The 9800-nt window shown below is 47.1% G+C and overlaps 2 protein-coding genes across 2 annotated transcripts; both read left to right on the forward strand.

Annotated features, from left to right (window-relative positions):
• Positions 1-5880: 5880 nt before the first annotated feature.
• Positions 5881-6825, forward strand: HOO65_080171 (1-phosphatidylinositol phosphodiesterase; the record flags this gene model as incomplete). Its single annotated transcript, XM_071001492.1, has 1 exon — positions 5881-6825. One exon carries the CDS (start codon positions 5881-5883, stop codon positions 6823-6825), a length of 945 nt encoding a protein of 314 aa, XP_070856401.1.
• Positions 6826-7216: 391 nt separating this feature from the next.
• HOO65_080172 (uncharacterized protein) lies at positions 7217-9424 on the forward strand (the record flags this gene model as incomplete). Its single annotated transcript, XM_071004188.1, has 2 exons — positions 7217-8620; positions 9293-9424. The coding sequence occupies 2 exons, from the start codon at positions 7217-7219 to the stop codon at positions 9422-9424; spliced, it is 1536 nt and encodes a 511-aa protein (XP_070856402.1).
• Positions 9425-9800: the final 376 nt, after the last annotated feature.

Here is a 9800-nt window from a genome sequence, read left to right on the forward strand (position 1 = left end):
CATGCTACCATCTACTCGTGCATCTTCATTGACGTAGACGGACTGACAAAATTATAGATTTTTATTTTAGCTGATATCAATCGCTTCGGAGCTCGTTAAAGCTCAACATATCACCTTGCATGGCGGCTTTTATTAATTTCTTGGTGACATCTAGCCCATTATTTCTTCTCACCGTCCTAGTGGTAATTCTCGTTGATGGTCATTACACTGATGGTAATTTTGATGCTGACACTTCATTCTCGATCATGGCCTCAAGGCGCGTTCTATTCCATATTACTTTGCCTATTTCGTACATGTTGCGATCTGTTGTGCTAACCTCAGCTGCTATCTTGACTGCTCCGAGAGCTGCGATTGCTTCTGTATCTGCCACCTCCCTGTGTTTCCCACATGTGTCGACGCCTTGCGCTAAGGCCTTGTCTCCAAAGCATACAGTCCAGACAGCTCCAGTGGCTCCGTCGCTGTTGGGCGAGCCATCCGAATACACCTTCATTGCCCCCTGACATTCCATTTCGGGCAGGTTGAGATGGGCCTTGTCTGCCTCTTCCTTGCTCGGTTTCTCTGTGAGTCGGTCGGTCGGTCCTTCCCCCCTGGCTGGAGTTTGTCTGTATCTCTAATTAGGAAAGGCAGCATTACCTTTGCCTCGTCTATAGTGTCATCTATTGTCGTTATGTTTAAGGGATGGTCTGCGCTACATGTGTATGCGCATATCCCGCCCGTCCGCCCGTATCATTTCTTGACAGACAATTTTGAAGCTTGGGAAAGCCGCGAACCTGTATAGGCTTGACTTTTTCGTAGCTTTATAGACTGACAGAGCCGGCTGGACTCCGTCTCAGAGCATAGCCTCTAGTTTATCCATCGCTGTCTTGTTTGCCATGGGATAACATGTAGTGGCCGTATATCTCAGCTGTAGCAGCACACAGGCTCTCATAACTTACAATGCGGACTTTGGCGGAACTCTGAAGTAGACTATATTGAGGCGTCGAAGTACACAAATGGTCTTCTGGGCCTTCGCCTTTGTTATTTCATAATCCCTTTTGAAGCTCAGGCTAGGATCCCATCACACCACCAATCACTTCATTTTTTTTCATTAGCGTCAGCCAAGTTCCATCTGGCATTTGGAGTTTCGCATCTATACCCGCAGCTTTTCGTTCCTTGTACAGGCGCAAGAATTCCGTTTTGCTCCAGTTCATCTCTAGCTCGTTCTCACTACATCATCTCGCTGCCATCCTCAGCCAGTCTCCAACCCACAGGAGGTTGGCCCCAACTTAATTCGGTGATACGTAGATCAAGCCGCCATCTGCATACCCAGGACTCTGCATCTTCTTGAAGAGGTCTACCATGAGGATCATGTACAGGATTGGCGAGTCTGGCAAGACTGCCCCCGACCTTCCTTTTCACGAGGAGCCTTCCCTCAACAGATACACTCACCTACCTGTCCGTCAGGAAGGAAGCCATCCACTCCCAGAGGGACTCTCGCTAGCGCTGGCTTCTCGGCCGGGCTACCAGTCATTCCTCTTAGGCCGCGTCAAAGACGCCCTTGATATCAAGGCGACTAATGATGTGATCGTCTTCACCTTTGACTCTTCCGTGATGACATCTGCCAGTTTCCAGGCGAGGTCTATGGCGGCTCTTGTAGGGACTGCCGAAGCATAGCGCACTGGGATTATGCATAGATCGACTGCCTGCGTTGACAATCTTCTTGCAACTACCCTCTCGAAGCCCTTCCCTATGATTAACAGAAACGAAGTCAGCCAGTTGCTTCTTAGAAGTCTCTTGTTTCGCTGTTGTTTCGGGATCGCTATCATTGCTGCAGGCTTAAAGATCCTTTGGTGTCATCCAGCTTCTAGGCAGTAGTTGGGGAGCTTGACTATACATTGTCCAAAGATCGGCCATGCCAGCTTCTGTGCTGTGTTCGGTATGCGCGTAGAGAGCTGTTTTTTCTTACGAAGGCTTTTGTGAACTTCTCTATGTCGAGTACGTTCATGTAGACTGGGGCAACCCTTGTCGCCAGTGATCTCCTAACTTACTTCTACGGCTCGGCCACCCCCGTTCAGGTGGCGCTCGACCAGGCCGACCAAATAGGCATCCGTGTTGGCTGCTTTCAACTACATCGGTGTCTAGTCCGATGTAGTTCTTGATTTTGTCACTCTTCTCCAGCAGAGTCGAGTGACCGTGCTTGTTGGCTAGAAGTTCAAAACTACTCTTGGTCTTCTGCACGTCTTTCAGAGCTTTCTTCACCTCTAGGTCCAGTTCCCTAAGTCTACCCGACATCAGGAAGCTTTCATAGTTGTGCATTTAATTCTCCACGCTACCTCTTACCAGGACTCTGTTGTCCTAGCGAGCCACTAGCTATGAGAAACGCGCGTTCCGGGCCTTGCGGTGCGTGACGGTCTACCACTCGCCACCCTGTTTAGCGGCCTCGCAAGACTTGGCTATTTTTAGCAGCACTTTGTGTGTCTGCTAGCTTCGGGGCGGCTCTCTTCGCCATCTCTATGAGAGATGGGGCCTTCTTTCCGCTAGGCGTGGAGCTCGACGTTTCTCCCTGAGCCTTTTCCAGCCTACCCCGGGACTTTCTAGCGGGCTTGCTTGCAAGCTTCTTATTCCAACCCCCCTCACATCCCGTCAAGACGGATTCCATAGCTTCCTCTGCTCTCGAGAGGATCATATCCTTGACGGCTTCCGCTGTCGTTTAGTCTCCCTCGCGCTCGCATTGGGCTTCTCGAAAGCGCGTTCTTGTGCTTCGAGGCTCCTCAGCAGGTTGGACATTCTCTACCTGCTGCCTTGACGATTTTTTGTTTGCTTTTTTACGCTAGACAGTAGATTCGTGGTTGGTGTTCAGTATGTTGCAATTTGCTGAAATCTATAGGGTCACTTAGGGTTGTTGACAAAGTTGGAAGCTCAGCGCTTGCTAATGAGGGTCGGCGAGTGGTTTATTAGCTATTTTGTCAATACCACGCAGTTGCGGGGGAAGTCCTCGTGAATGAAAGTCCAGAACGAACTGGACAACAATATATTCTTTTACATCAGATATTTTCCGTGATTTAGAGATCCAATCATGTCGACATTGAATGCCCATTGTGCCGGCGACGTAGCTTACAATAGTCCACTTCATATCATATATCCTTGAACCAAGGCAGGGACTTAATTTTGGGCCGTTTTGATGGCGTTGAAGAGCAAGGAGTATATTATCCTCGTCGTTGTGTTGCCGAATATTTAATGGTTGGGAATTGATTGATCAAATGGAAAAAAGTAAAGTTGTGTGATTTTTGGTGCGCATGCTTATCTTGCACTTTATTGTCAGTAACCAAAGTCAGGGGTTACCAAGATTGCTGACGCTGATCCAGTTCGCCCAAACATTAGGGTTAGAATCAGACGTCAAGGGTCTTCTTCCAAGGCCCTTGTGCTCCGCCGTGCCGCAGTGATCTATACAGTCAAGCTAACAGCCCTGTGGCGTCGACAGAAGGGTATCCAAGCTCGAGTTGATATTATCCATAAATCACGCAAGCTATCCGATCTAGACGAAGACATCATTACTCGCTTTATTCTTGACCTAGATTCGCGAGGATTTACCCCCCCCCCCCATCTGTGTGGTGTAAAAGAAGTGGCTCATAAATTGCTGGCAGAACGCGACGCGCCGCCGGTCGGCCCGCGTTGGGCTTCAAACTTCGTCGGGCGATACACAGAGCTCAAGAAATTTTCTTTTTCGGAAGTGCGACTACCAAAGAGCCAAGCGCGAAGACCCAGCTACTGCCCACAACTAGTCCAGACTTGTGTTGAACACAATTGCAAAGTATGGCATCTGATCAGATGATATCAATAATGTTGACGAGACTAGCTTTGTGATGGGCATGATTCATGGTGGAATCGTCATCACAGGTACAAGTAAGTGTGGAAATCCAAAATTAGTGCTGCCTAAAAATCGGGAATAGATTGAAGTCATTCAAACCACTAATGTAGATAGCTGAGTGATTCTACCGTTTATCATATGTGCAGGCTTGATATCACCCCACTACCTGGTCAAAGACCTTGAACAGGCGATGAGATGCAAAGTAAGCGCTAGCGGACAATAAGAAGCCGACTACAGAGAAGAGGGGTGACGACAGTAGAGGAAGGAAATCAAGAAATTGATCAAATCAAATGGATGTGGGTGTGTAGATGGCGACTAAATCGTTGAGAAGTGGTGGTCAGCGAGGGCCAGTGCGACCAGGGGCTCAGCATTGTGATGTCTGTCTGCAGCAAGTCGGGTCATAATGAAGGAGCATGTTGGGTAGTGATTCTGGCATCTGGGGAAGAGTAAAGTAAATAATTTGGGTTGATTAAAAGGTTTGTTGCGTTTTTGCTGTGATTTCTAGGAAGAAGGTTGAGAATTTTGCTTCACTCGTTAGACTGTATCACTCACTCACTATACATGTACGTTATGTTATGTCCTTGGCCTTCATTCCTTTTGCATTGTGCTCTCGAGGATTCATGATAAGGTGCCAACCCTTTCATGGGTGTTCAGCCACAAGAGGTGCGGGTCTTGGTTTTGAAGATGGGATGCCACTTAACATGTATAATGCGCCACGTAAAACTTTCAAGCCTTTAATTGCATAGGTACACTATGCTATAAATATCATCCTATAGTGCTGTGAGTGTGAATAGGGAAAGAGAGTGGGGGGAGGTTGAAGCATGGATAGGATAGGTGCGATAAGTATAGTCTTGCTGTAACTTGTGAAGCATATGGTGATGGACGATAGCTAACTTGAGGTGATGACCGAGCAAATGGTGTATGAGTTGCGGAAATGATATTGAAAGAGAGAAGAACACAGAGACTAGGTAGGCGTCAACATGTTTCCACTTGGCGCAGGATCGTATCCCTGCTACACCCCTCTGCACTGGCACTAGCTGGTCTTGAGCTTTTTCGGCGACGCCTAGAGCATGACTTGAGGTCTTCGTATTGTTTAGGTTGAGGAAACATGAAAATGACAAGAAGCATCCTAATCATGAGAAAGTCTTGCCAAGCATTGCTGACGCTCATGTGTCAATATTCGCCCGATGGCAGAATCCTGCCCTGCTAGAATAAATGCTAACATCTCGATACTGCTTTCCGCAACCCTTGCTAAACAAATAGGACATATAGCAAGAGGAAGATAGCGAGTAATCCCAATGATCTGCGTAGTTGTGTTTTTGCTTATAAACGAGATACTCCACTGAGCACTAGGGACCGTAGTTCTTGATGTGATGCAATAAAGTGACGAAATGCAGTGTGTATACGGAGACTAACAAATCGTAGCAAGTATATGAGACGAAGGCGCTAGGATAGCAGTTTTCCTTCATGAAAAACAGTGCATGACGATGAGGTGTGCCCTGAGTTTGAGTAAGGGCCAACTGATGCATGCGTTTAGCACTCAGCATTAATACCGTTAATTAGCCTTGCCATAACCTGGCTAATAATGTGACTAAAGCCTACTAGACATAGGTATACAAGTGTTCAGAAGAGACTAGAGGCATTGAGATAGATAGACCGTCATCCGTACCTCCGGCCTTTAGGGCCCTCTAGCTATTGAAATGTCGGGGGTTTTTTTCCATCTCTGCTCCCCAAAAACCCAGCAGGATGTGAGGGCTAGGCTGAGGTGGCCCTAGCTTAATGGGTGAATGGTTCTATCTTAGGTCACTGGGCTATCATAATGGCCATCGCTTGTTTTGGGATGCAGGCGAGGAAAGACTCTGCAAGTCTGGTCTGGGACTAGATATTACATCAGGCCGACTCTTCAAGATTCAAAACGCTTTTCCTCCTCCATCAACCCACTGTCACTAATACTTTCTCATCCTGCACTCTTTCAGCTGCCGCCGATCTGTGTGCCTGACCGACATAGCCTTTTGATTGGCTTTGCTTTCAACATGCGCTTTTCTCTCTTCGCAACACTGGCCTGTCTGGCCATCAGCCACGCTGCCAAGTATCATAAAATTGATGATCATTGGTCTTTTGATGTTGACAAGGGCGATAATGCGGACTGGATGGACGTCATCGCTGATGAGACCCTTTTGTCGAGTTTGTCCATCCCTGGTACTCACAACTCTATGACATACCACATTGATAACAGTTTGCTACAGACCCAAAATGCTTATTTGATCGAACAGCTTACTGGTGGTATCAGGTACATTGACATTACCTGCAAATATAAGGATTCCGATATCGTGGTGTACCATGGACCGACTAGAACTGGCCACCGTCTGCGAGCTGTTTTGGAGACGATATTTAATTTCCTGGAAGAACACCCTCGTGAGACCGTCATTCTCCGCATCCAACGGGGTGGCAGAGTTGCTAACTTGCAAAACTTTTTTAAATACATGGATGAAAATCTTCTCCCTGGCACTGATATTGGTGATCGTGCCGAAGATTTTATCTACACCACTGGTACTAGTACATCTTCCATGGCGCCCACTCTTGGTGAACTTCGCCGCAAGGTTCTCATCCTGGAGGACTTCAAGACTGAGAGCCCCAGCCGCTACGGGCTCCCCTGGAACCAGGATACTGTGACTAGCTATAGCCAAAAGTTTTCTGCGGGTGGGCTGTTTATAAAGTCCCAATGGGCTGATGTTAAGTCACATCTGAGTGAGGACCCCTCTCCAGACTCAAACAAGCTGCGCGTCACGCACACTACCGCCAGTTTTGGTGTCAGCCCTATCAACGTTGCTGCCAAGAAGGGTCGTAAGACCGGCATGAACAAATTTCTCGGCCAATATCTCCAGGAACCCGAAGCCAAATGTTTTGGCATTGTTGTCATGGACTTCCCCGGCCAGTTTCTTGTCCGCGAAATCGTGCTACTTAACAAGCAGTATTGAGTCCCTGAGGACACCCGCCCCCCGCCCGCTAACCCTGATAGAGATACCTGGTAAAGCTAGTAGCTCTGGTGCTTAAGAGCTGCTGTCGCTTGCAACAAGCCGACGTACTTAAGGGCCTACTAGTTCCAAGACATACATCCTCTCACCCCAAAGCTTCTGCTTGTTAGTGGAGAGCCTGCATCGAATTGGCTCACTGAAAGATACAGTGGTGATAGTTTGGATCTCTTATAGATGCTTTTCTCGCACTATCAGCTGCCCATGTATATGTAATAGGTAGATGAACGGACAAGCTAACGTAAGTTACAAGTGAGCGCCTAATCCAAGTGAGTGCCTAATTTTTCTCCAAACTACCATTTCCTATCTTTCAAGTGAATTTCTTCCACCACAAATCATGCCATTATCAATTAATGAGGCAAATATCAATCTTGCCCTTCAGGCGCTCAAGAAAGACCCTAAATTAAGTCCCTATCGCGCATCAGAGATCTATAAGGTCTCTTATCGTACTCTACAACGCCGATGCAATGGCACCCCTTCACGACGCGATACCATCCCTAAATCACGGAGACTATCCGATCTAGAGGAGCAGATTATTGTTCAGTTCATTTTAGACCTGGATTCACGAGGATTCCCGCCACGGCTGCATGGTGTTGAAGAAATGGCCAATCGACTGCTCGCCGACCGCGACGCGTTACCTGTTGGCAAGCACTGGGCTTCTAACTTTGTAAAGCGACAGCCGGACCTCGATATGCGTTTTAATCGTAGATACGACTACAAGAGAGCCAAATGTGAAGATCCAGCCATTATTCGCAGTTGGTTCACACTTGTGGAGAACACAATTGCAAAATATGGTATCAGCCTAGCTGATATCTACAACTTTGATGAGACTGGCTTTATGATGGGTGTCATTGCAACTGGAATGGTTGTCACAAGCGCAGAAAGACATGGAAAGGCAAAATTAGTGCAACCTGGAAACCGAGAATGGGTTACAGTCATCCAGGCCATTAATGCTGAAGGCTGGGCAATCGCGCCGTTCATCGTGGTTGCAGGCCAATATCACCTTGCTAGCTGGTATCGAGAAAGCAACCTCCCAGACGATTGGGCTATTACGACGACCCATAATGGCTGGACTGATAATAAGACAGGTCTTGACTGGCTAAGGCACTTTGACCGACATACTAAGGGCCGATCAACTGGTCACTATCGTCTTTTGATCCTCGATGGGCATGAAAGTCACCACTCAGTTGATTTTGAGAAATATTGTGAACAAAACCACATCATTACACTTTGTATGCCGGCTCATTCGTCTCACCTACTTCAGCCTCTTGATGTTGGGTGCTTTGGACCACTAAAGAAGGCATATGGCCGAGAAATTGAGCACCTGACCAGGTGCTCGATAACCCATGTTTCCAAGACTGAATTCTTCTCAGCTTTTCACGCCGCCCATGAAGCCGCCATGACAAGAAGTAATATTGAGGGAGGTTTTCGAGGAGCTGGACTTGTTCCCATGAATGCAGAAAATGTCATATCAAAGCTTGATGTGCAACTACGGACTCCAACACCGGCTACAGAGGAGGCCAGCCTCCCTGACCCTTGGGTCTCAAAGACCCCAAAGACAGTGCTTGAGGCCAGTTCACAATCTGAATACCTCGAAAGACGAGTGAGACGACATCAGAGTAGCTCCCCCTCATCAATTCTTGAGGCACTTAAGTCATTTTCAAAGGGAACAATGGCAATAATGCATGAGAATGCCTTATTGAAGTCTGAGAACCAGATTCTTCGACAGGCAAATGTGACTGTTAGTAAGCAGCGTAGAGCAAAAAGGACCCGGCTACAGAATGGAGGAAAGTTCACTGTATGCGAGGGAAGGGATGAAATTGATCAGAAAGATGTTGATGGGCAGGTGATGACGGAATCATCCAGAAGTGGTCGTCAGGGAAGGTCGGGGCCGGCGAGGGAAAGGCGGTGTGGAATTTGTAGTAAAGCTGGTCATAACTCAAGAACATGTCACATTGCTTCAGAGATATCCAGAGAAGAGAACAACACTTAGTTTTAATTGATAAGATGCTTTATTGCGTTTTTATAAAAGAATCTACAATGTAGGTGGTAAAAAAATTAGGCACTCACTTGGATTAGGCGCTCACTTGTAACTTACGTTAATCCGTTTTCATATCAATCCATCTTAGTTTGAATGTTTATGCTTATGTTGCCGCCTTGTACAGCACCTTTTATTAATTGCTACGTGATATCTGGTTTTATCTATTCCACATCACCACATGGTCACGAAAGTCACTACTGCATTGGATTCGAGAGATATTGTGAGCAGAATAAGGTCATCAGCCTTTGTATGCCACCTCATTCGTCTCATCTACTTCAGCCCCTTGATGTTGGGTGTTTCGGCGTGTTTAAGAACGCTTACGGCTAAGAAATAGAGCATCTGATCAGATGCTCTATAACCCAAATTTCGAAGACTGAGCTCTTCCCAGCATTCTACGCCGCGTTTCAGATCACCATGATGAAAAAGAATATCAAGGTAGCCTTCAGAGGGGCTGAGATTACTCCTCTTTGCCCGGGAAGTGTCATCTTAAAGCTTAATGCGTAACTACAGACTCCAACGCCAGCTGAGGATGAGATAGAACCGTCGACCCCGTGGGTTTCAAAGACCTCAAAGACTTTGCTTGAAGCTCAATTTCAGTCAGAATACCTCGAGAGACGAATTTAAAGACACAAAAGTAGCTCCCCACCGTCAATTCTAGAGCCCATACGCTCTTCCTCTAAGGTAACAAAGATAGTTATGCATAGGGTTGCTTATTGAAGGCTAGCGTCAAAGACCTTGAACTGGCGAATGAGATGCTAAGTCGGCGCCGGAGGGCATAAAGAATCCGGCTGGAGAAAAGAGGGGTAATGAGAGTCGAGGAAGGAAATCAAGCATTTGATCAAATGGATGTCGAGGTAGCGACCGAATCGTTGAGAAGTGG

Source organism: Ceratocystis lukuohia (assembly GCF_044167205.1).
Source record: "Ceratocystis lukuohia strain C4212 chromosome Unknown Supercontig8_pilon, whole genome shotgun sequence".
NCBI lineage: Eukaryota > Fungi > Ascomycota > Sordariomycetes > Microascales > Ceratocystidaceae > Ceratocystis > Ceratocystis lukuohia.